This window comes from Prinia subflava, chromosome 25, assembly GCF_021018805.1.
Source record: "Prinia subflava isolate CZ2003 ecotype Zambia chromosome 25, Cam_Psub_1.2, whole genome shotgun sequence".
NCBI classification, from domain to species: Eukaryota; Metazoa; Chordata; class Aves; order Passeriformes; family Cisticolidae; genus Prinia; species Prinia subflava.
The window spans coordinates 738,740-765,083 of NC_086271.1; the positions used below are offsets into that span (position 1 = coordinate 738,740).

The 26,344-nt window shown below is 46.6% G+C and overlaps 1 protein-coding gene across 6 annotated transcripts in view; it reads right to left on the reverse strand.

The window, feature by feature from the left end:
* Window positions 1–5,473: 5,473 nt before the first annotated feature.
* Window positions 5,474–26,344, reverse strand: part of BCL9 (BCL9 transcription coactivator) — a 57,542-nt gene continuing 36,671 nt past the window's right edge. For 4 of the 6 annotated variants that reach the window (XM_063419473.1, XM_063419474.1, XM_063419475.1 and 1 more), the window contains exons 2-9: window positions 20,122–20,204; window positions 16,830–17,136; window positions 14,954–15,270; window positions 13,834–14,023; window positions 13,289–13,388; window positions 10,633–12,862; window positions 8,741–9,001; window positions 5,474–7,669 (exon numbers count right to left, since the gene is read on the reverse strand). In XM_063419473.1, coding sequence (XP_063275543.1) covers window positions 6,552–7,669; window positions 8,741–9,001; window positions 10,633–12,862; window positions 13,289–13,388; window positions 13,834–14,023; window positions 14,954–15,270; window positions 16,830–16,882 — 4,269 coding nt within the window. In that variant the 5' untranslated portion in view covers window positions 16,883–17,136; window positions 20,122–20,204 and the 3' untranslated portion in view covers window positions 5,474–6,551. The remainder of the gene's footprint in view (window positions 7,670–8,740; window positions 9,002–10,632; window positions 12,863–13,288; window positions 13,389–13,833; window positions 14,024–14,953; window positions 15,271–16,829; window positions 17,137–20,121; window positions 20,205–26,344) is intronic. The other 2 variants (XM_063419476.1, XM_063419477.1) reach the window with 2 other exon arrangements.

Genomic DNA, 26,344 nt, shown 5'->3' on the forward strand with positions numbered 1-26,344 from the left:
CCCTTTCTTTTGGCATGTTGGAGGGTTGCTCTCTGCAGACAGATGAGCCTCCCTAATTGCACAGGATTTAGCCACTCCATCTTCTTGAGGGCATTTTCATGCACAGAAAACATCTCCAAAGGGACAGAAAGCCTCCAAACCTCTTCCCTGCGCTCCTCTAATTATGGAAATTCTGGCACAAACATGCAGAACAACCACAGTGGGCCAAGTACAAGAACACACAGTCTTGGTGAACTCTGCTTAACGTGCTTTAAACAAGGAAGGCTGGGGAGCTGCTATCGACTTCAGCTTTGGGCAGCAGTGATCTATTTTGCACTTGCTGAAAGAGGAATACAGCACTAGCCAACAGCAGTACTTCTGGCTGAGATGACAACTTTTCCTGTGAGACAGTACTAGGAATCACAATGTTGCCAAAGTCATAGAATCATAGAATGGTTTGGGTTGGAAGGGACCCTAAAGATCATATAGTTCCAACTCCCTGCCATGGGCAGGGATGCCATCCACTTGTGCAGCTCAAGCTCCATCCTACCTGGCCTTGAACACTTCCAGGATGGGACATCCACAACTTCTCTGACCAATCTGTGCCAGTGCCTCTCCACTTTCACAGTAAAGAATTTAACCTAAATCTCTCCTTTAAAGAGTTTAAAACTTCTCCCTTGTCCTATTACTGTCTGCCCATGCAAAAAGTCACTCTCCCTCTTTTTTATAAGCCCCCCATAAGGCACTGGAAGGCTGCTCTAAAGTCCTTCTGAAGCCTTCTCTTTTCCAGGCTTAGGAGCCCTAACTCTCTCAGCCCGTTTCCACAGCAGATTTCCAGTCCTCTGATTATCTTTGTGGCTCCCCTCTGAACTGATCTTTACAGGACTGTGTCTTTCTTTTCCTGGGTGCCTCAGAGCTGGATGCAGCACTTCAGAGGGGTCTCAGCAGAGCAGAGCAGAGGGGCAGAACCCCCTTCCCTTGACCTGCTGCCCATGGGGCTTTGGATGCAGCCCAGGACATGCTTGGCTTTTTGGGCTGTGAGCACACAGTGCTGGCTCATCTCCAGCTTTTCATCCACCACAGTTCCCAAGTGCTTCTCCAGAGGGCTGCTCTCACTGAGTTCCTCTCCCAGACTGGTCTCTTGTCTGGGATTCCCTGACATTCCTGCAGCACCATGTACTGGGACTCATTGAACCTCATTAGGTTCCCACAGACTCAATTCTCAAGTTTGTCCAGGTCCTTCTCTTGTGTCAACAGCACCACTTTATGTCCTCTGCAAACTTGCTGAGGGTGCACTCAATCTCACTGACTATCTCATTGAAAAAGATCTCCGCTTTTCAATAGGTAAATAAAATGTGGCCCCTACTTTCTTTGGGATAGGTAGAGTTTAAAATAAGGGGACCATTTATTAAAATGGCCCTGCAGCTTTGGTTCTGCATTACCCCTTCACACTTAGTGAAAAAAAATCACTTAATGTAAGTCATTGACAGATAGGTGATGCAGGCACTACAGCACCTTTTCCCTGGGCTGGATTTACCTCTACTCTTTCATTAGCCTGCCCCCACCACAATTACATGTTGACACCACGCACAGTGAACAGAATAATTTGAATACTAAATACATTGCTGGAGGTCTCACTGAACTGTTATTAGAAGCTGTCAAAAAAGCAAACAAAACATTGTTATTCTCCATCAAGTTTTTATACAGCCTAAAACCATAATGCCACTATATAAAAATCAATGCCTACTCCTGCTGAAGAACAGTGTGTTCTGCTCTAATCAAGCTCTCTCTTATACACAGTTTCAAGTATTTGGGGTACAGTGATGAAAACATTAGGTCTACGATTGTAAGTTATTTGTGAGGCATGGACTGCTTGGAAAAAGGCATCAGGAGCTTTGGCCATACAAAGGGGGAATTCACAGTACCTACTCTTAAATAATAATTAGGAGCATCCCCAACAAAATTGACCAGCAGCCAGGTTAAAAATTGTAACACAGCCACAAACCAGAGCACTCAGCAGCCCAAGTTGTTCCAGAGCAGGTAGGATTGTTCAAGGGTACTGCTTTTACACAATTAAGATCCTCCTATCACTCTAGGCAAGGTAACACAAACTTCAGTAACAGCAAAAGACCTCAGAAAAGCAGGCCAGCTTCTTGGCAATGGCTCAGAAAAAGACACCACTGGGAACAGGTTACTTCACTGTCTCTTGTAGGGTTTCTGCAGTGCCCCCTCTGCCCTGTTCCAGCCCTACCCTTCCCCTCAGTGTGGCAGTGGTTGGGCCACACAATGCTCCATCCCACCATGGTAGTTGTGTCCAGGATGAAGGAAGAGTTATTTCTGACCCAGTTATTTCTGAACTGGTGTAAATGATCATTCTAGAAGACTGGTTGGACAGTGAGAGTTTTAATACCAAAGGACACAGGTAAGTGGGAGCTACTGTATTGCAAACACACCATGGAAGAGCTGAGACATTTCTGAGAATGTGGAATGAAAATTCCTAGAAATCAACAATTTCCCAGTATCCCAAACAAAACAGCATCACTTGTTTTCCTGTGTTATTAACTATTTTTAGGTTAAGAATTACTACCAATTGACAACGTAAATTTTAGCAAAAACAGGCCTATATTAAACATGGATCATTTTTCCTCAAGAAGTGTCAAATTAGGGAACAGGTACTAGCCAGTAGCCTGATGAGGCTGCACAAGGAAAGCACTCACCATCATGAGTAAAGAAGGACACCACCAATAAAATGTAGCCTGTCCTGCCACCTGACTGAAAACAGCATAGCAGAGAGCACGCAAAGCACCACAAAATTAAGCCCTGCATATACCATATTTCTAATAGTCCCAACACTTGGGGGAACAAAAAATGCTGCATTTCAATTTACCCTCAGGAAGATTTGGGCACCCACACCTACTCCGAGTCAGGACACGTGTATTGTACCAGAAGCACCACCAGCATCCAAATCCCAACCAAGATTGATGCAAATCAGATCTCCATACACTGGTCTGTCTTCTGAAATGTGACCCATTTGACACCCCAGGGATGTCAGGACTAAACTCCTATGGCTGGCTCCTTGCTGTCATCTTCTTTGGCAGATTAGCTAGCCCATGATACAGGTACAAATCTCAAGTTTATTGGGACAGTGCTTAAAACTGCTGGTGTACTTCACAGATGACCTGAGTGCAAGTTTACTAATTTAAAACAAACAGATTTCAAATATTTTAAACTTTTGATTTAGCAGGCACATTACTTCGCATTTCAGAAGTTCACCATCTGCTGGGTTTACCTTTTAAGTCTCTCCACACTCCGGCTGCGCAGCCATCTGGGATGAGATAATTTGAACAGCAGACTGTTTCCTCCCATGTTACTAGAGAGGAAGAGCAGCCAAGCATGTATGAATAAAGTCTATTTCATTCTTTCAAACAAAGGTGGAGGAGGATGATTTGAAAGCTTTAAAAAAAAAGAGGGGGGGGCAGGGAGGGGAAGAAAACTAAAAATGGCAACCCATTTTCCATCTTCAACTGCACCATGACTACCAAAGCTGAGTCACAGTTACTATTGATAAGCAGGAGGGAACAGAGCCTGGCTTACAGATCCTCAGGTGAATCCGCAAGGCTGACAGCTAGAAAGCTTTTCCATTTGCAAAGCAAAAGGGGAAGATGTAGAATCAGAGCAAAACAAAGAAGTTCATCTACGCATATCTACAGATATCATTTTCACAACTGGAGCCAGCCAAGACCTTAACAACTCTTGTCCATCTGCTGGAGCAAACATTGAGGTTAAGTGCACCTATGTGGACTCGGGAGAATCCACATCATCTGCACTTTCAGGAGGAGAAATTTCATTAAGATACCAAATGCCAGCATAGTAAGTTAGACAGGCACAGAAGGAACTTTAATTACACAGCATGTTAAAAATGTATCCTCTCGCTGTTCAGTGGCTTTGAAACAGTGAATTCCCTATGCTAATTTTCCTGGAATAAGTCACAGCCACCTCAAATCCTTTGCTATTCAAAATCTCAACAGGCACAGGAGGCACTAAGACAGTTTAAAAAAAATCCCAAAACCTCCAGCTCATTTCTATGTCGATCAAGAACTTTGCTTTGTTCAACATGGTAAAAACAGTCAGGAGTGATGGCAGAACCGGCAAGACTAAAAAAAGGTTGCATTGTGACAATTCCCATGCAAGGTCCTCAAAAGGGAGCTGTGCAACCACTTAAAGAAGAGGTAATTCCGCTCTACAGAAATAACACTTACTATGTCATTGTCAGCTCTTTCTAAAATCTTGACAAGCCTGTGCTTCAGGCACGCTGCCTGTCTTGTCAGAGGGAAGCACCACAACAGACATCCTACACTTTGTCAAAAGAGTAATTCTCACCCAAAATCATCGTAAATTTGCATGACAGCACAAAGGTGAACTTGGAAGCAGACAACAGAAGGCTCTGAGGCTTTCATTCCTCCAACAGTGCATGTTTCACTCACTTTATAACACCAGCTACAAAAGTTTAGTAAATCAGCCACCAAGAGGAATTCTTTTTCCACCTGTTAGGGATCAGTTAACTCTAAAAAATTCTCACACACAAGCATGTTAAAAATACTCATTCTCCACATGAATTTTCACTCTAATCACCAGCCCTCTGAGGAAACTATCCATTGAAATCATTTTAAGTAGCAGTAAATGGAAGGAAGAACAGATTACACACTCCATATAGAGTGCTGGGGGACCAGAGAACAGCCAGCCACAGAGCCCACACCCTGGCCTACAGATCCATATCTGGCTCATGCTGGTATTCGGCAGGAGAAGGGCTCAACTCCCAATCCACGTTTTGTCATCCAGCCTTTCACTCCTCATAGGCAAGACCATAAAACCTCCTTGCTGAAATCCTCTCAAAAGGCAAGTTTGAAAAGACAGGGGATTAGGAAGCAATCGATGAGAACTGTGGCAAAGCAACAATTTACTCAGCAGGGCTGTCTTGATAAAAATCTGCTCACTGACAGTTTCTCTCTCACCTTTGTTATTAAAGTTCATCCATTGCCACCATCTCAGGCTCTCAGCGCTGGCAGTCAGAGACCTGAGCCAATCCAGAGTCCCCAGAGAGGGACACAATCCCAGTGCCTGGGCAGACTGACACTGCTGCTCAAGGGCAGCTCAAACCCACACACCTTGCAGTGCTGCAAACACTCTCCAGGAGGAGACAAGTTTCATCTGTTCCTTGACCCTCAACAAACTGAGGAAGTCTCTAAGTATCGTTCCCAGGATGTTCTGAAATAAGACCTCACTCCAAGGGAAAACAAGCTCAGTTCAGGATGAAGTTCACAGAATTGACTCAAAAGGAGCAAGCACACAGCTGCTTATTGACCAGACTTCTAGGAGATGTCAAAGTTTACCCTGCTTGGCCTCTAGGCTGGCTGTGATCACAAGGAAGAGCAAACAGTCACCTGGCCAGCTCTTTGACATACACAGAAACAACTGGACTGGATAAAGGAGACAGTTCATTTTTGTAAGAAACAATATATTTTATTTTTCTGACACCACAGCCCTGGCGAGTGGTTTTGTACCAAATTTAATGGAGGTTACACAGAACGTTTTACGCTGGGGAGGAAAAAAAATAACCACAAAAAAAAATCCTGGATAACTTTTAGTGTCTGTTCCACTCCCACATTAATAAAATCACTTGGGGTTTCTAAGAAAAGGAGAATAGGAAACAGTGAGAGAGACTACTGTAGGATGTAACAGTGTCCAAGTCCAGCCCCTTCCTAAAAGTGGGAAGAGTCCCCACGTGAGGAGAGGCTCTCCTAGATTTACTCCCCAAAATAACACAATGTATTGCAGCTGCCATAGGAGGAGACAGAAGGGGACGGAGAGAGAGAGAAGCCTATTTAATAAAGAGTGGGAGGGAGAGACAGAAGGTGCTGGACAGCACGCCATAATTTGAAAAATATGTCCTTAACTTATTATTTATTTCTTTTAAAAGATTCCCCTCACTGAACTTAAGTTCCTTTTTGTGCTTTTCATTAATACTCTGCTCTGAGGTCGTAGTTTGGTTTTTCTATACATTGGAGTTGAAGGAAAATAGTCCGAAGTTCTGAAGATGGATTCTCCACCTAAAGTAAACAGCCTAGAATCCCATTCTCCTCTCACCCCAAAGACTAAAGTCTCTGCTAAAATCCCTTTTACAATATAGTACAGTACACAAAAAACCCCAAAAATAACCGAGAGTCCTGGGAGAAGCCAGTCCGAAGGACGTAAACATACAGAGAATGGTGCAACTTGTGACAAATGGCAATTCTCAAAATACAGCTACAGATTCTCAAAGCAGGTGCCGTCACGGGATACCCAAGTCCACAAAAATAATTTTTAAAAAATAAATCTTAAAAAAAAAACAACCTGTTAAAATGAATATTTTTTTTTTCAGGTAATTCCATACATTCGAGATTTCCCAAAGCGTCCTCTGGTCTCTTTTCACCTATTGCATGGCCAAACTGTACTCCTGAAGCTCCCAAAAAAGCCCTCAGGACTTGGAATCTCATCTTGACAAGGATCAGAACATCCAGTCTTATGGTAGCAGCTTAAAACATCATGTTCCCTGGGTTTCCAGGGCCTTGGCTAAATCCTCCCATGCCAACGTCAGCAGCCATACCTCGGGGCCTCATCTGGGGGGGAATCATGATGTTTTGTTGGGGTCCCATCATGCCCTGCATCGACATCATCATGCCGGGCGAGCCCACGGGGCCCGGGTGGCTGTAGAGCCCGGCGGGGGCTCGGTCCTTGCCCGGGATCATGCCCACGGCGGCCACGGGGTTGCTCATGAGCGCGGGCTGGCCGGGCATGGCGGGCTGTGCTGGTGACATCATGCGGTGGTGCGGCCCCATCATGCCCTGCTGCAGGAAGGCCGGCGGCCTCATCGGGTTGTGACCGGGCATGGACGGAGCCGTGCCGAGAGGGATATCCGGAGTTCCCACCGGCCCGGGGCCCCCCATGCCGGGCAATGTTAGTCCCATCCTCGGGGTCTGCTCTCCTATCATCCCCTGCATGTGTGAGAAGCCAGGCCCGGGGCCCTGTGGCTGCTTGCGGCCCGGCACCTCCCCACGAGGGAAATACTGTAGTGTCTGGCTGGGCTTCTCCGACGGGATAATCCTGGACAGGTCAAACTCGGGTATTCCCGTGGCTCCAGGACGGATCACCTCCTGCAGCTCTGGATCGGTGAAAACCGAAGGCATGTTGTTTCCAAGAACAGTGAAGGAGTCTGGACCGCCAGGGCCTCCAGTCTTGCAAAGTGCTGGATCTGTCGAACTTTGGGGCAGGTTGGTAGGACGCCCCAGAGGTCCTTCTCCGTGGAAGCCCATTCCCGCTGGGAAGTTGCCTTGTCCACCGCTGGGCCCGTTGTGTGGAAATGGCACCTGCTGTGGAGGGGACTGTACGGGAGGGAACCCCTGCGGGAAGCCCAGGCGTCCTTGAGGTACCATTGGAGACTCCTGGGAACCATGCCCCATCATTGGGTTGTGTGACATCAGGCCGGGTCCCACGGGGACCCCGTGAGGAGGTATATTGGGTCCCATAGCATTTGGAGAGGGCATCTGGTTGTTATGGGAAAGAGGCTGGGTCATTCCCATTGGGCTAAGGGTTGGCATTGGACCCACTGGGTTTGGACCTGAAATTCGAGGATTCTGAGAATTAATACCCATTCCTAGGGAAGAAACAAGGAATCACATTTAGACAGCAGCCAGTAATAATGAACAAAGCTATCAGAGAGCTCTCTGCAAGGTTACCGAGTCCACACACACTAAGAAACAGTGCTAGTAAAAAATACATCAGCAGTGGCTCTGAAAAGCGTCATTTTAACCCGAAACTGGATGTCACTCCAACACTGTCTCCCTAAGCTTGTCACTGCCCTATCAAGCAGTGACTAAAGCCTGCTCCTTAAGCAGGATTTCAATCCAAACCATACTTCTACTACCTCCCTGGCAGTCTGGATGACACAGGCAGTAACAAACACGTCTGTGACAGATTATCAGCATATGGACACTAGTCCACTGGGAAGTGACCGGAACTCCTTTCAAAACTCAGCAGTGATAAATCAGACAACCCTTATAAGACTAAAAGGCAGTGATCAATGAGGTTAATGAGTTACCATCATGAACTTATTCAATTAGCCAGCTTCCACCAGATATATTCAGCCACTGTGATCATTACTGTGTGAAACATACTGCAAAGCTACAAGTAAACTCATCAAGAATTCATTACCAATTGCCCCTCTCTTGAAACATCCACTCATCCCCTTTTTCAGCTATTAATTCAATAGGGTGGAGGTGCTACAGCCTACTTCTGTATTTTTGATGATTCAGCGTCAAAAAAACCCCAAGCGAATTCCCCCAAAACAGTGAAGCTTCTATGGCACTGCCTTAAGACAGCAGAAGTAAAGTTTCCTCTGGTAACACACTGTCGGTCTGACCCTTAATCCCACGAGCAGCCTTCATTCACACAAATAATCCCAGTCTGCCTGAGGGGAAATCTCTCCCATACACAAGTGTTTTCTATAGTAGACATTTTCTGAATAACACACACTTTCTGGACAATAAAAAACAGTTGCAAGGAGAATTTCCATCTCTACATTTTAGAGAATTGCAACTGCTTCCTCAAGAACAACCCACGGCTACATATTCCTCAAGTTTTTTCCCTTCTCACTGTCATCATTTGACGAGGCTTCCATAAAATCACCCTGATACCTTGGGTTTTTGATTTTCTTTGACTGTCTTACCTGGTACACTGTTCATAGGTGGCAAGTTTGGGGAGCGTGCTGGAGGGGAGTCGTCATCCGAGCTGGCCACAGTTTTGATGGCATCGTGATAGAGCGGTGTAGAGCTGGGCATGGCAAATTTGGACATCCTGGACATCATAATGGAGAGGGGATTCTGCGAGAGGGTTGGCTCTGGAGGCATTGTGTAAGGACTGCTAGAGGGAAGATTTCCAGGGAGAGTCACAGGAGCAGACTGGCTGACTGTGGAAGGAGGTGGACCACCTTAGGGAAAAAAAAAAAAAAAGAAAAAGAGAAAGAACTTAATTTTTTTCTCTTTCTTACTGCTTTCCTTAAATCGAACTCTTCCCCTAGAAATCTCAAAAACTAGAAATCTTTCTTATTGCAAGACTTTACATGACTAATGCTGTCAATGACTATGAAAGGTAACCAGAAAAATAAGCCTATTGGTCAAGTTGATCAACATCTGTTATTCTACTGCATAACACTTCTAACTAGAACTATCTTGAGCCTCCACAAATCCACATGAAGAATTACCAGTTTAGTCTGAAAATCTTACTATTCAATTTCCTTACGCTGAAGACTAACTTAGGTACTAGAGCTAGCCATCAAAATCAAAATCTATAACCAAAAAAGACACAGGCAGCACAAGGAAAGCTGTAGCAGATATTATGTTGAGACATGCGAGCACATTTCTGACAAGCTACATCAGGAGCTACAAGTAAAACTCCCTGTTTACACCGCATTTCTTGTTTCAAATAGAGATATTAGCTGCTTATTCCAGTGAAAGAAGCATTCTCTGCATCTATTAACTTAATGTCATCCTTTGCTCCCACAAAATTAGAAGTAACTTAACTGCATTTCCAATACCCTTTGTTCTTCACTGATGAATTTTTTGCCACTCAGACCAATGTGAAGATGCTAAACTGAAGCAGTGCTCTCACTGAAAATTCACTGCACGTTCCTCAGCCCCTCCCAACCGAGAGGAGAATAGGGAATATAAAAAAACTGCAATGCCGAAAGATCCATGCTTTGGAAGAGCTCCATTTCAAAGAATTCATTAAGCACTATGTAAGGCACAGACTGAAGCACTTACATGCCCTCCCCAGCCACCGACCCCACAGGCACATCCCGGTCCCGGTCCCCGCTGTTACCAGCGGCAGCACTAGAGGGCAACGTGGGCAAAGGGCTCCTCTTTCCCAGCCAGGAGAATTTCCCGGGCGGGAAGGCTGCCCAGGGCTGTGGAAGCCTGGACTGAAGGCCGGGTGAGCTTTGAGAGGGTGAAGGCAGAGGTGTGCCAGCACCTGGAACCCGAGGCTCCAGGCACGGCACAGCTCAGCACGCAACCAAATGTTACCTACAGCGGTGGTTAGATCACAGCTTCCTGTCTGCAAGGTAAATCTAGAAAGGAGCAACCACTCCTGACCCATGCCTAGATACACAGCTGGTTAACTGCTCAGCATGTCTTTGTAGGAACCTTTTGTACCCAAGTGCTTTAATGACATCAACAGGGTCTTCTCCATTGAGCTACAATGACTATGAGCTATGGAAGAACAGCGAAAGACCCCTCCAAGGAGAGATTTCCCCCATTGATCCTCCACATCTTTTCATACATCTCAACCCCATCCTTGGCTTTTACATCCTCAGAGTGAGCAGCCCTCAGCTTGCCATATGGGAGGCATGGTGCAAACCCACAAATACAACAGGAGGAGAAGCCCTCACCCTCCACTTGCATGGCCACCCACCAGACCCTCAGCACAGCCCCCCTCAAATACAGAAAGGGCCATCCAGCTCTTGTCCTGCTGCAAGAGCCCTCTTCCCTCCCTTTGCTGCACAACTTGGATAACCTGACACCAAGCAAAGCACCAAATCTGGCTAGCAGAGGCAGCACTCACCCGACTCCACGTTCCCCAGCATGGCTGGAGAAGACATGGTTAGAGACGCCTTATGGTTCGGGGGAATCCCAGGGCTCTGCAAAGGAGGCTTTGGAGATGAAGTCCATCCAGGAGAAGGTGCAGGGAGAGACGGAGACTTGAGGTGGACAGGAGAAGCAGCAGCAGAGCCCAACACAGGGGGGGATTTAATGGAGGCAGCAGCAGCTGCGGCAGTGGGGCCCGCGAGCATTCCTGCCAGCTGGGAGGGCGTCTGAGGGGACTTGAGGTTCCCCGAGGGAGACCCCATCATGGGAGACTGGACCTGGCGCATCGTGGGGGACTTCAGAGGGTTGATTCCTGGCGAATGCACCTGACCAGCTGCAGAGATATCCAAGGGCTTGCGGCCGAGGCTGCGCTGCGCGGGGGGAGCAGTGTTGAGGCTATTCGGGTTACTGGTGGGATTGAGAGGTAGTGGCGGCATGTGGCTGAGCCGGTTGTTAGTCCTTTGGTCAGGCCCCATCGGTTCTCTGAGATTCCGGAGACCGACACCTGGGCCCTGAGACATGGGAAGGAAAGGCCTGGGACCCATGCCATACTCCTGCTGTGGGTGCTCCCCAAACGGCAGCGGCACCATTTTCTGCTGGGAAGAGAGCATCTCCGAGACACCAGGGCGCAGCTTCATCATCTCTTCTGGCCCGACTCCTGCCTCCCTCAGCTTCTGAGGGACCAGGGGTGGGTTGGAGCCCATGCTGACATTCATGCCCATGTCCCCCTTCATACTGCCAGGGCCCATCCCAAACTCCAGCTCCCTGCCAGAAGCCATTTGCGGGGGTATTCCCTTTGGGAAGTCCCCCCTAGAGGGGCTCATCGGTCCTTCTACTGGCATGCGAGGGAAGATGGGATTGTTCCCAGGCTCCATGTGTCTCTGGGAGGGCATCATTCTGTTGATCTCCATGCCGGGCCTGATGCCTTCCATGTTCAGACCAGGAGGGAGGCCCATCTGTTTCTCAGCCAGCTGCTGCTGATAGAGCTCTTCGGGCAGGCCCTGCGGATTGGGGAACCGCTCCCCTCGGCCAGGCCCACTGAAGACACCCTGACCAGGAGGGAAGTTTCGGCCATCCGGGATTTTTGGCACATCATCTGGCCAACTAACTCCTGAAAGCCCAGGCCGTGAGACGGGATTCGGGACATTGGGGCCTTCCATGTCAGGGTTCATCATTCCCGCAAAACCAGGCAGGCGCATCTGGCTTCCAGGCACGTTGGGATGAGGGGCCATGCCCCTGGGGGGCAGAGAGTGCGACATGTTCATGCCTTCAGGGAAGGGCTCTGGACCTCCAGGTCCCCAGCCCTCGCCAGGGGTCATCTGGTAGGGAGGGGGAGGACCTCGGACCACCCCACGAGGCCCATGCTGGTGGACCATCATGTCCTGCAGGGAACACTGCTGCACAACCACCTGCTCTTGCTTCCTTCTCTTCTCCTCGTAAAACTCCTGCTGCAGCTTGAGCCAGGCCACCTGCTCAGGGGTCATATGGTCCAGGTGGTCTGGGCCTATGGCTCCTGACTGGGAGTTAATTGGTGGTGGCCCCATTTCATCTGGAGAAAAAGGCATGTCCCTGTGTCCTTGAGGGCCAAACGGAGCCCCTCCATCTGTCCGAGACCCCGACCCTTTGCCTAAACTTTGGGATTGAGCCATCATAGCCTGTATCGGCCCTTCAGGTTTCTTTTGGGGACCATCCAGCACCCCAGCATTTGGGGGTGGCCCCCCACTTTGCCCTCCTGCAAACTCCTTCTCATCAGGGAAAAGCATGCGCTGGATGTCTCTCAGGGTCTGCAACGAGCGCTCTCGGTGCTCCAGCTGCTCCTGTGACAGTCCATCGGGATTCTCACCCAAACTGGACGGGTCCCCACCAGATCCTTGCTGGGGAGGACCTTTGGGGTCTGCAGCAGAGCTATTGCTACCTTGGGAAACTGGGCTAACCGCTCGATTATTGGGGGTCGAACTCTGCCCAAATCCTTCTGTCTGCAAGGGGGTGGAGTTGGCAGGGCTGCCCACAGACATCACTTTGCTTTCCACACTGGGACTGTCCTGATCCATGGGACACGGGGGGCCAGCGGGTTTGGATCCTGGCGCTGACACGGGTGGAGTCGGCTGCATTTTGGCATTCTGCGGAGGGTTCTGGTCCTGGGCAGCAGGGGGCTGGGGCTGCGGCAGGGGCTTGGGTTCAGTCCGAAGTGCAGTGATCTGGGGGTTCTGCAAGAGAAAGCCACACTCAGTCACTTGTTCTTCTTACAGCCATGTCACATAAGCAGCAGTGCAAACAAAATGCCCAGTCTCAATCCAACCAGCCCAAAATTTGCAGGGAAGGGTAGACTTCATGCAGCAATTACACAGCAGCCTCTTGGCAATGCAAAAACCTACTTTGCTCAAGGCATTACTGTACGGACCCCTCTCTTCTGTGCTAGCTCTGCATGGCCTACGGGTTTGAAATATACTACCCAAATATTGCAGGACTCTAACTCTTCTTTGGATGACCCAATACACTTATTTGCAGGCGGTCTGAATGACAACTGTCTTCCTAAAACTTATTTCAGGGTGTAAATAATCATCCAGCTCTCTGAATCACACACAGGCACATTTAGGTTTTCCCCTTCTCAGCCCCATGCAGGTATTCCCTACCAAGGGTACAGTGTTTCGTTCCGCCTTGCTGTTTGAGATGTTCTGGATATGAAAGGACACGATGGTTTCCACCTGTCCCTTCAGCACAGCTTCTGCAGCCCTGCAAAGACAGACAGACAGATGCACATATCCAGTTGAAGCCAAGAATCAATTTTTCTTAACTGGCCTCCTTTCTATCTTTCAGCTGGCAAAAGGGAGAAAGACTTAACCACACATATTTCACTCTAGATGAGTAGCAAAAGAAAAATGCTTACGTCTACAAACTCATCAGCATTCAGGGTTCATGTCTCAGTTTAAGCTATCCTGGCTGCTATTCATTGCATGGATTGCAAAACAGTATCTACCAGCATTTGCAAAAATAAAAAATACCTCAGAGAAGTAAACAATTACTTCTCAGAGCAAAAAATGTAGGGACAGACATTATCTACTCCAACTCCTTCTGCATCTCCAAAATGAGTAATGACATTTTGCTTGATAATCTCTTAAAAGATGAGCACAAATATAATTCCTGCTCCCAGAAGACATTCAAGCATCTACCTACTTACTTGTTGGCCATCTCAGTAGAAAAGACGTAAACCACTTTGGATGGAGTCTTCTGCCCGCTTGCTGGCTCCAAAGTGGCAGTCAGACCATGGGAAGGTGTGGAAGACCTTGGGGCTGAAGCATTTGAAGGAGTCATGGAGTGTGGTGTGTGCTGAGACTCCTGGGACTTCACATGATCAGCAGAATTGCAGTCTGCAAAGGGACAAAGGGGAAAAGAAGGGAATCACTATCTTGGGATCTCTTTGAAAACCAATTTTGGAAACTGATCAGAGCTTTTTCTCCTTCGAAATTTCCTGCTTCTTCCTCAAGCACCCTTAAAGGCAATTCTTCTATTACACCACATCTTTCCTCTAAAGCCTTGGTGTCCCTTCAGGCAACACTGGGAGAAAGCTCCTCTTGGGTCCCTTTCCATGAAAAGTGGCAGTTCTCACAACTGATCTCATTGAATTCTCTAATGACCACACAGAAAAGCAGAAAAACTACAATTTAATGTGGGAACAAAGATAAACATGTCTGCCTCAAGAAAACACTCCTGCAAAACTTTTTTTTTTTTCTCAGCCACTTGAGCTAGCACATGGACAACAAAGATGGACAACTGAACATGTGGTCTGGTTTTGCAAAGGCACAGAGGCAATGTTAGAGCCAGGAACAGAACACAGGAATCCCAACTCTCTGGCTTGTGTTGCCAGTCAGGGTGCTACGGGTTATGTATTTGTGTTGACAAAACAGACCTGCATATTGTTTAAAACCCCAGTTACAACAGAACAGTTCCTGAAAGGCCAAAGGCCAGAAGGAGACCAAGAGGCATTGTACTTTTAAATTAAACTTAAAAGTACAAATTGCATTTGTACTTTTAAATCCTCTGGGGGAGTTTAAGAGTTACAAAGGAACTTTCCCAGCAGAGTGAGGTCTGGGCTCTAACCGAGTGTGAACGAGACATTTACCAATGCCAACTATGACAACCTCTCCTCCTGCCTGCTTTCAAGACCTTTAGACTTCATTGGCTGGAACGTACAGAACCTCAGACAAACAAATTTCACTAATACTTGCACAGCAATTCTCCATCTCACAGAGGATTCAGACTGAAGATCTGCACTTGCACGTGAACCCCAGCAAACATACCTTTGATTTCCGGGTCATCGTTAGGAGTCCCAGCTTCCCTCTGTTCAAAGGAGTCTGCCGAAATGCTCCTCTCTCTCTTCCCCTTCCCCTTGGCACCATTTCCAGCCCCATTCTTCAGCCCCATGCTCCCACCCGGGCCCGGGAGCACTTTGGGGGTGTGACCTCCACTTTTGGGGTCACAGGGAGAGGGCTGGGATTGGCTGGTGGAGCCCCCTTGTTTGCCTTGGTTGGAAAATTTGGAATCCAGCTGAGGGTTGCCAGATGGGGACATCACTGTAGGGGGACGGACCATCACCTCCTGCTTTGATTTGGGGCTACTGGGGAGAGAGGAAAAAGAAAAAGGAAAAAGTGATAAATCACACCATTGATTCATTCAGCCCTGTAGGAACAGATTAGAGTGAAGCAGAAGCAACCACTGTCACCTTTACAAGCCAAGACAATTGCTGACAAATAAAAAATGCCTGCAAGCTTAAAGTCATGCAAGTGCTTTTTTTGAACATGCCCTGAAAGGGTTATTATCCAAGATGGGATCTCATTGCTCAAGAAAGCACCAGGGCAAACCACAGACCTGCCAGATCCCAGAAACTGCTGTCACATGAGGAGCCACCTCTGGTACTTCTGTCAATAAAGACAACGGTTTCTATGTGCACAGAGAAGCACCTCACACCAAGACCAGCTCAGGGTAAACAAACAAGGCACAATGAAATTCCCCTCGCCGTTCTCCTGTACCCCAATACACTGCAGCTCTGATCAGAGCAGACCCCCCCACATCCCCTCCCTTGCACCTCCCCATCCAGTTCTGCAGGGAGCACAAGGAAAACCCAGCATTACTGCAGCATTCGTCATCCATTGGGGCGAGCTGCCAGAGAAACACAAACCTCTGACCGTGAAAACAATTAAACCAGCTACAACCTGCCCCTGAATAAGGAAAGAGAAGGATACCATCTCCAAGCACACTCCTGCAAAATGGGGCAGATGAATTTGCCAAAGGAGACTCAAGAGTCTTTATTCCTCTTCCATCCAGCAAATTGCATCCTAAAAATATTTTGCTTCTCTGGGTTTTACAGATATTAGGCACCCCCTTCTCTCCTCACCCTCCACTTACTCCATGGCTATCGGATCTTCTGCATTGTGTTTTTCCATCATCACTATCACTTCCAACAGGCAGTGCTTGCTAGCATCCTCACTGTGGGACTCACACAAGCTGTTCCTTCCTTTGGACAGACATCTGACTCAGAAGCATTCCCTCTGAAATACTGTTAAGCTCCAGATGACCTCTAGGAGTAAATAATCAAACTCAAGAATGCTGTCGATCAGAACCATCCTAAGTCCCTGGACACTGCTTTGCTTTCATATGTTTCCCTCTCCAAATTAGTGGAGAAGAAATGCTGACCTGCTGTACTGGCAGGTGACTGACACAGGATCTCAGTGCTCAGCTGATCAGTTCTCCAGGCTGTTCCAGCCAATAATATGGAGAAAGCATTTTGTGTGAAAGTACAGACAGAGAGACCTTCTGCTGCCCAACTACCCCTTGGGAAATAGATAATTAGAAGAGGAGGAAGGGGAAAAAAACCCAAGATATAAACAGCAGGTTTACGCTCCTACAACCTATCCAGGCACCTGGTGGAAGGGAGGAGAGCACCAGGAATGAAGAATCCACGCCTCATGGGTTTACAGCTTTCAGCTCACCCTGAGCCCTGCAAACATGGAGACCACCAGCACCGTGCAGCCACTGCTCAGGTACTCAGCAGATCCAGTGGGAGCACAGAGGGACCAGGAAGCCACATTGTCCCAGTTCTTGGGCTATTCCAGCAGCAGAGCAGGGATGGCAGCGTGCACCAACCCACAGCAGCTGACTGCAGGCTCTTGTCCTTACCTCTGTGTGTTGCCTGACGGGGAGTTCCTCACTTTGGGGTTACTGGAATGCATTGACAGAAATCCTGAGCTCACAGTCTCACACACACGCAGATGGGCTCTCGTCAAGTTCCTCTGGGGAGCGTGCTGCCAGAGGCAGCGTCGAAGCACTTCCTGCCACCCGCTTCTCTCAGTGCTGGCTGCCTGCTTGCCTTTTTTCTCTTTGCTCCTCGCTGCTCTTGCACTGGGCACTTCCCTCCTGCAGCTCCAGCATTCTCTAGATGCGTGCCTCCTGCTGCCCAGGGGAAGTCTCGCATCTCCAGGGCACACTGCAAACCACCCCACAAGGAGAGAACACAAAACCAATGAGGAACTTCCCAAGCAGATGTGTCTGGTGATTCTTCCCCCATTCCCAAGAAGACACAGAAGAAGAGCTTTCAGACAGATTTGTATTTCAGACCAGAGGCAGCCCTGGCTGGCCACTCAGATTACAGGCAGTGAGGCCATCTGCCCTTTGTCCACAGCAAATCATTCTGGAGTCAACAAAACAGGGAAGCACCTTGTATCTGAACACTTTGATTCTGCATCTGTGCTCAACTTAAAGACACATCACAGCAAGTCGGTAGGAAGCCAAAAGTACAAATCCCCAACACGACTTAGCTATCCAAAATTCCCCTGTGAATGGCTATAATCTGATATTTCTTAAGAACATAAACTCTGCTTAAATCTTCTGTCTCTTTGGTCCAATATACCTAGACGTATGTTCAATGATGTGTGCTAAGGGTTACACAAAGGGAGAAAAATAAAATAAAATAAAATGCCTTCCTGACCACCTGTAAGCTACTGCTCTGTGTGATTACTCTGAAAACATGAGGGGTTAGTCACTCATCATATCTATTAGAAAGGCCAAAAAAGCACTGGAGTAGTACCCATCTAAATTTGCTCAGCAACACTCTACAGATTATTGAGGCTTTAAAAAAAATGGCACAAAAAAAGCAGCTGCTTTTTCAGGTTCCTTCTAAGAAACAATATGCATGACGCAGGTAATAAGGCACATAATGCTGTTTCTGGAGGTGGAAACTATTGAACATTAGTGTTTATGTGCTTTGGGCTAAGTTATTTTGGAACAAATTTCTGCCTTGTTTATGTTTCAACAAAATCTCTCCTGTTCATCTCACCTACTCAAATGCAAATCCACTTAATTTAGAACCTAACCAAGATTTATTGTTAATGTATTAAGCATTGCTAGTTAAATATTATTCAAATGTAAATATTCCTGATATTCCTTCTCAGCACCAAAGAAGTAGTTTCTTCCTAGATATACCAAGTGAAACAAAATAAATCCTACTAGGATGGGAGTGTCTTGAATTTTATGAAGAAACTAATGTTCGAATTGCATTTCAAAACAAAAAAATTGGCTTATGTGCTCATGACACCAGAGGATTAAGACATGGGCACTCTATGACCACCTCTGGCCAAGCAGAGTTATCAGCAACTTGTGGTATTGAGCACCATGGTTTTCCAGTTCCCCAAATTTGTAGAGATTGTGCTGTTACACATTTTAATGACTTTGCGATTCTCTACTTTAATCTAAGGATCCACATTGCAGTAGTCATTCAACTAGTTCTGCATCACCTCCAAAAATTCTCCTCTCTACCACATGTCTCCTTCATCAGCCAGAGAAGTCATCCTGCTCCCTATTCTCACCTCCACTGTGCTGCACAAACCCATTAATGTGGGGAATGTTTCTGCAGCAAATGTCTCGTTCTAAAGGTCTCTTATCAGGCATAATCAGATGAACTCTACTCCGAGCCACACACTCCCGAGGACCCAAATGCCTCTCTGGGGCTATCAGCTGCTTATCGCACTGATTTTGGGAATAATGTTGGAGTTACCCTATCACTATTGTTCCTACTATCATGTTGCAATTACAGCTGGTTCTATACAGATACATTAGAGAGGAGAGAGAACCTCTTCACACATAACTAAATTGTATCATCTTTGCATGCAAATTTGGCTCCCATGTCTGTTTTGTTAAACAAGACAGTAACATTATCAGCAGTACTCAACTCTGCTTTCTTAAGGGATTGATACATCTGTAAAAGTCAGTGGAACTCTGTGAAACTTCAGCACCCTCACTTAAGGTGAAGGTGTGACTGAAAATACAGCAAATTCCAGACTTAAAAAAAAAAAGGAGAGAAAAAGAGTAACAGCATAAAAGTGAACAGAGCTTGATGCTTACAGCAGGACATAGATGCCTGCATAATGAACTTAAGTATTCTGGTTGTTTCATGCTCTGCTTTTCCATTTGGATATTTATACATTATGTTACCTTTTATTACAAGATGAGAATTGACTCAAGAGTCGCAGTCTTGCACAGTGTAATGAGAAAACATGAAGAGAACAATCACAATCACACTGGCTACATGGTATTCCTGACATCACCAAACTTTCAAGTACTTCACCCAGGGGTGGGAGGAGAACCCTCCAATTTTTTAACCTTACTTTTTTATTATTCTATATACATGCATCTTCCATATATTGGAACTGATGCACTGTGCAAGGGAACTGTGTTTTCCAATTTCAGTTTAAATTTATTCTTACCAGAGAGAGCTATAAAGGATACATCAATATATTCATTGGAGGAACAACAGCAACTCAACTTCCTCAGCTTCTTATTTCTGCACACGGGGAATGTACCACCTTTTATAATGTGAAATGGAATGTCTCATGATTTTTCTCAATGCACTTCTAACATATATATTCCTGGGAATCTAGAGCTCAAAAATGGAAAAGCTCTAGAGAAATGTATTTTTGCAGCTGGAGTCTGCCTGCTATAGCAAAGCTTATATCATTTCTTTAAAATTAGAGGTTGGGTCAGTGACAGTGAATGGTCGAACCACTTTTCAAGACATTTTGGAAAGCTACATGCAAGACTGTATTTTCAGGATGGCTTTAAGGTTAGGCAGGCAAAGGTTGCAGAGAAAAGGGATGGTTCAACTGGCTACTCATTTTCACCACCTCTCCCGACCACATCAGGGAAAGATCTAAATGGGAACTAACCCAAGATAAGCAGAAATTTCTGTTCAGCTGTATTTGCCCCCTAACCTGGTTGATCATGTAATCACATCACTACCATTATAAGCTCAGAAGAGGAGGTGAGAACAGGTGAAAATGTAACCCCACCCCACTTGCTTGCAGCCTACAATTTGGATGGCTTTAAATTAATTCAAACTTCAACTGCATAGACAAAAGAGATGGATCTGCATTCGTAGAGATATTATAGATCCTTGTTTTTCCAACAAGTAGCTTACCAAGACCCCTGGTGTCACGACACTGCAGTACTCATCGTGGAGGCCATGAGTTGCAAACCACTTTTCTCACAGAAAACAGTCACCTGGAAAAAGGAGAGGAAAAGTTTCACCAACAAGAACCCACAGCCAAGCTGTGCACCCTTCCATGCATTCAATCACAGAAGCAGAAAAAATCAAATTTGCTCTGAACCACCAACAAGGTGGCCTAGAAAGATTATCAGCACCCAAGAAGCCACCACTAGACTGGAAGACTCAGAAGAACCACACTGCCCATGGAGGGGAAATAGGGCAGACGTGCTTTAGCACTCCCATGTTTAGCCAGCTGGATCCCATGAGCTCATCTGTGCTTACAGAAGCTGACACAAAGCTTGGACATGTCACCTTCCCTTCTCTGCACCCATCCCTCTTCAAAGGCTCACCTACCCCTCACAGTGTGCCCAGCAACTCCTGCCAAACCCTTGTGCTTCATATATGCAACCTCCTCCACAGCCAGACAATGTATAAACAGAAACAGCAAGTATCAGGTAAAGCCAGGCAATCACATCTAGGGGAAAACCAGGCTGTAGAAGGAGGAAGCACTGTCTACTGCTCTGGCAGCTCCTACTTCACATCATCGCATACCCTGCAGGAAGAAGGGAATCCAAAGCAAGTTTAAGTGCCTAAAAGTTGAGCAATACAAGGAAATGCAGGCTCTGAAGAGCGGCTTACTGGTAAATTTGAGGTTAGTGAAAAAAAAAAAAGAGCAGTGACCTGCCAGCTTCTCCCTCACCCACTGTGAAAACTGTAGAGGCTGCAAGAACAGTATGAATCCAGACAACACACTGTCAGGGCCAGCATGGCGTCTCAGAGCACTCTCAGCTATTTACACAGCATGGACAGCCTTGCAGTTAAGGTACAACTGCAAACTGAAATCACTACCAAAATTTTTCTGTGTAATCCCTGCATCCTGCTGATCAGATCTCCCAAGAGAAACACAGGAGCTGGAGGCTCAATTAGTTATGCATTGTGAAAGCCTGCACATATTCTGTTCCCTCCAACATTCTCCAACTATTATCTACTGCAGCTTCACCTTAATAATGTAGCAATGTGCTGCTGTGTAATCCACTTCACAAAACCAAACTACAAAGCTAGTCCCAAACAATGCGCTACATTCTCCACCCAGTCCAGCCAAATCAAACAATGAAATCATCAACGTGATAGACCATCCTTATCTAGCCAAGTCACACCTGCAGACAGAAGCTGAAACAAACACCTATCGCAACAAGCTGCTTCACCCAGTAAAACTCACCACAGCAGCACAATCAGCCCTCAATCCAATTACCCAGCTCTATCTCCTCACCCCTCTCCCCCACCCCACCCAACGAAACAATACAGGCTAAGCCATGCCCGTGCCAGTACTGACACACCTCTACCAAGGCAGGGACAGAAATCACTTTTTCCCTTGAAGAGGAAAGCATGTGAACACCAGCACACACCAGGAGGGAGAGAATCTATCATAAACATTGCTCAGAGCTCTATTCCTTGAAACACTCAATCCCAGTTCGGCAGGGAAGGACAGCCTTGCACACCACAGCTCAGGAATGCAAGAGGGACACCATCCATCTTTTAGGCTGCCTGGTTACTGCACTCTTATTCCATTCCCTGGTGTCCCATCTCTGCTGCTCACCTGCACAGTCTTAGCCCCATCAGCACAAGGCACTTTGCTTCACAGTGAATTTAAGAGCGAAAGGCTGAGAGCACGCACACAAAGCAGCTATCACAGAGTAACCAACGAGATGCAAAGGCACATCTTAGCTTATCTTGCAGTTAAATATTTTGACCACCCCTGTACTTCTACAAACCAGCCACCATATTACTGTACTGCAAATAGAAGGGTTTAAAAAAAAATCCAACTAGCTAATTCCCACTTTATGGCCTTAAGCTGAAGAAGCTCGATAGTGACAAGTGGTCAGGTACTTGGAGATGTACAGCATTATGGCTATTCCAGCAGGAACAGCTGCAGTTATCACTGACTCACTTCAGTCTTTACTCCCTCTTTGAGAAGAAGAATGTGGAGAGATGAAATAAAGACACACCAAGTAGATAAAAGTATCAGACTTGTGGCCTGACTGCGACATGAAGCATTAAAGGGAAGAAACCTTTCTCTGCATACAAGAAAGAGAACACTGCTATTTTCCCCATGGCCTTTCTGAGACTGTCTGTGCTGGACTGAGGGTGGTGAGAGCTCAAAATCAGCATGGAAAAAGAAAAAGGGCTGGAGACCTGCTGCTGCAGAAAACAAATGATAACTTTGAATGCAAGCTGAGCCTGCACCCTGAGTTGTATCTGTGACAGTGGAGTGGGTAAGGAAGGAGAGAGAGAGGAATGAGAGATTGCTTAGGGAAGAACAGAAGCTTTAGGAGGAACCAAGAACAGCAGCAGCAGCAGGTATTTGAGCAACCACTGATCCCGACAGCCACCAGGAAGCAAACCTCTGCAAGTACATCCTGCAGTGGATTCCCTGTGTGACCTGAGAGGTGGGGCAAGGCAATGAATCAGCCAACGCGCTCCTTCAGCACATTTTTACTGGGAAGGGCACCTCCAATTTCTCCGACCCTCATTCACCCACATGAGAGGGAGAACAGCTGCACTGGCAAAAGGTGACTCCACTACACCCAAGAGCTACCACTGGTTTTTATCACGTGCTGCACTTACCAGTTTTGTTGAGCATTTGCTTATTTTACACACTTGCAGCTGAGCTGCACATTACTTTTTAATAAGCTGCTGTTTAATAAAGTACTTGATTACACACCTTGTTGATAAGGAGAGCGACTGGGAGACAAGGAGGACACAGGAAGTGTTATTCAAAGCTTTTATTGAGCTGTCAGACTTCCTTAAGATCATGTAAAAGCAAATAGATAAAATGACGTGAATATTCTCCACCCTGTACATCTCCCTGTGGCACTTGAGGATATAGGGACACAAGACACTTCAACCCCTTGAAGCAGTCCAAATTTCTAGACAGGTCTCCCTATCCAAGGACTAATAAATACACCTTTAAATCTGCCTCTGCCTCCTAGCAAAAGCTGTCCTCCCCCTCCTTTCCCAGGAATGGATAAAGCATATGCCTGTCACACTGCTAGGATCAAACCCATCAGCATTCAAATAGTCTGTCACAAATGCAACTTTGCCTTCTGCACACCAGCTCTGTACTGGACCCAGGAAAGCAACTTCAACCAGCTTAAGCCTATCCAACTCTACCCCTTCCAGCACCTGTGATACAGCTGAAAATGAACTCCAGATAAAGCATGAATAATATTCAGGAGACAACTTTCCTGTTCCATCCCACCAGGTATCCATGTGCTCACTGGCACAAAGGACATAGCACTGACTGCTGGCGAAGGCATGGATAGACTTACACTTATTGAAATATATTTGTGCCCATCTTCTGCCAGCTCTGGCCGCCCTTTTTCTTAAACAAGGGCAGAAAATACCCCAGGTACCTTCAGATAGGTAACTTGGATATCTAAGGGTAGGCAGAGATAAGTTGTTCATCTAAGGTGATTAGATAGCAACTCACAGCCAGTCATCAGTTTCTAGATAGTCCTAACTTATCCTGAAACAGTATGGACTTTCCTATGTTTATGCCATAACAATAGAAAATGATACACAAAGTTCTCACAGTCTCCCAGAGAATTCCATCTCACCACATCAGAGAAATCACTGCTGTTCCAAAGTCTGCACAGCACTATCTCTCTGCTCACGGTTTTATACCAGAAAATACTCTCAATAAACAGAATAATCAAGAACTTGTAGCAAAAGAAGTTTAGGCAACATGAATGTGGGGGCTACACAGTCTCCACCAGGCAGCATTGCAACCTCCACAGGGAAAATATCTTCTCCTGCACATGAGGTGTGTAAGCACCTCTCTGTTAAATTCTAAATGAGTGGGTTATTACCCACAACTACCTCCAGCCCTGAAGCACAGAGAAAGGGGCTGAGCTAAGACAGACTCACCTAAAATTAGCACCTTGAAGACCAACAGACAGAGAAAGGGCATGCGAGATTCTATGCCATTACATGGAAAGAAGTTCCCTTGAGTTGCTTCATTTAATGTAAGAATTTGGGACCAGAGGATAAGCCTCCCAGCAACTGTAAGAATATTTAATCAGGCCCATGCAAATACAGTCCAGTGTGGTCACACAATGCAGCTCTGCTGAGCCTACCTGTGCCTGCCCATCCACATCTCTCAAATAAGACAGTACAGACATCCTTCCTCCCATACTTCCCCCATTCAAAACAACAAAGGCCACAGAAAGCACAACCTTTTGCTCTACATCCTTAAAATGTGCAGTGAAGACAATCACTGACAAAGCACAATACAGACTCAAAGGCTCAGAGAATTGTTTTATGAGTTTCTCATGTCACTATCCCCTTTTCTGAGAAAATGGTATCTCTAGCAACTATTCTCTTCCTTCTGACAAGTGCATGGATAACAAACAGTAGCCATGATATAAACACTGTATAAGTAATCAGTCTTTTTAGGTGCTTTAAAAAAATCATTCTAAAATAGTCTTTTGCAACAGACATGTTGCCCACTACTCTCACAAGCATAACTTCTAAGAGTTGTGAATAACACTAACACTTCCTGTCAAACAGACAACTATATGTCCGTTAAACTTTATTTTCAATGCATTTAACACCCCTTCAGTGCATTATTAACCCAGTGGGGATGCACTGCTGTCCTAGACAGTTTCTGACTCTGTGCAGCTCCCTCCCCAAAGAAGAGGAGGAGACAGACACTTACGGACGCTGGTGATCAAATTCAAGGTGTACACAGACAAACCCTGAGAGCTTTTCAATTTCCCATCTGCTATTATGTAAAAAACACTTGAACTACTTGGTTCACTTGGGACTGGAAGAAGCTCTTGGCAGATTCTGACACGGTTCCAGAAATCAGTCTGGGGAAAAAGCCAAAAGAAAAATTCTTTTAAAAAAACCCTCCAAGCCTAAGCTACAGCTATCTGCTTCTGTACAGGAACACTACGAACACTTTCCCTCGGTGCTCCTGCCATTTCAGCTCCAGCAGCAGCAGCGGCACTGGCAAGTGCGGGTCAACCGGGGCGCTGGGGCCACCGTCGCGCTCCCTGTCACGACATCGCGCTCCCTGTCACGACATCGCACTCCCTGTCACGACATCGCACTCCCTGTCACGACATCGCGCTGACCTCAGCTCAGCCCTGGCACACTCCAGCGCAGCTGCCAACATCGCTTCAGCTGCACCTCTGTTAGCAGTGCTGGGAGCAGCCTGTGGACTCTACAAGCGGAGCTGGGAGCTCCCTGCGTGCAGCGTCACTCACCTGAGCGCAGCCGGGCTGCCGTGGAGTGCCAGCTATCGTTAACACCAACAGAGATCAAAAGCTCGGGCACCAAGGGATTTCACAAGAAACATTTTAACAGGACTTCCCTACTATATGAGAGACTTCTGCAGCTTTCCATACCATGTTAGCAGTTTATAGCCTCAGCATCAGTCAGCACTGCATACAGGAGTCCAGTGGAGAGCTTTACAGGAGTCCAATGAGAGCTTTCCATGGCCTGCTTTCATAGCTTTGGCTTCTGCCAAAACTTCATTTAATTTTCAGGAGTTACGAGCCACAGGCAATCTCTTTCCCCTTACTTCTCTGGGTTTATTCTTTCAAAAAATTAAGCAGGGACTTAAGCATGAACAACCACAGGTAAAAGACACCTGTGTCAAACTTGCTAGCAGCCCATTCTCTAGAAACTAATCTGTTGAAAGGGGCTGGGAGAAAATATGCTGAAATACTGGATGGGGAGACAGGACCAAGGAGACAGCAGTTTGTTCTTCTACAAGTATTAACTCCACACTGCTTAAACAAAAGGCTTGGGAGAAACAATCAGTTGAGCACAGAAAAAAACCCAAGTGCTTTTTCCTTCCCTTTCAGCATCCCTCCAACAGGCTTCCAGAATGAAAGATAAGAAGCAATCCTCAGGCGTAACTCCTTGGGCTGCAATCTTGTCAGTTTTCATAAGTTAAGTGGGGCTGGGATGGGTCAGTACAGGACAGAGCTCCTCTGAGAAAAGCCCAGTGCTACAGCAAGCAGTAATTCCCCACTCTGCTGCAAGGGGACATGACACACAACACCGGTCGGAACTGCTGGGGGCGAGCCATACACTTCCCTTCATGACAGCCTGCACCTTTACAGCCCTTTGGTCTCTCTCCTCC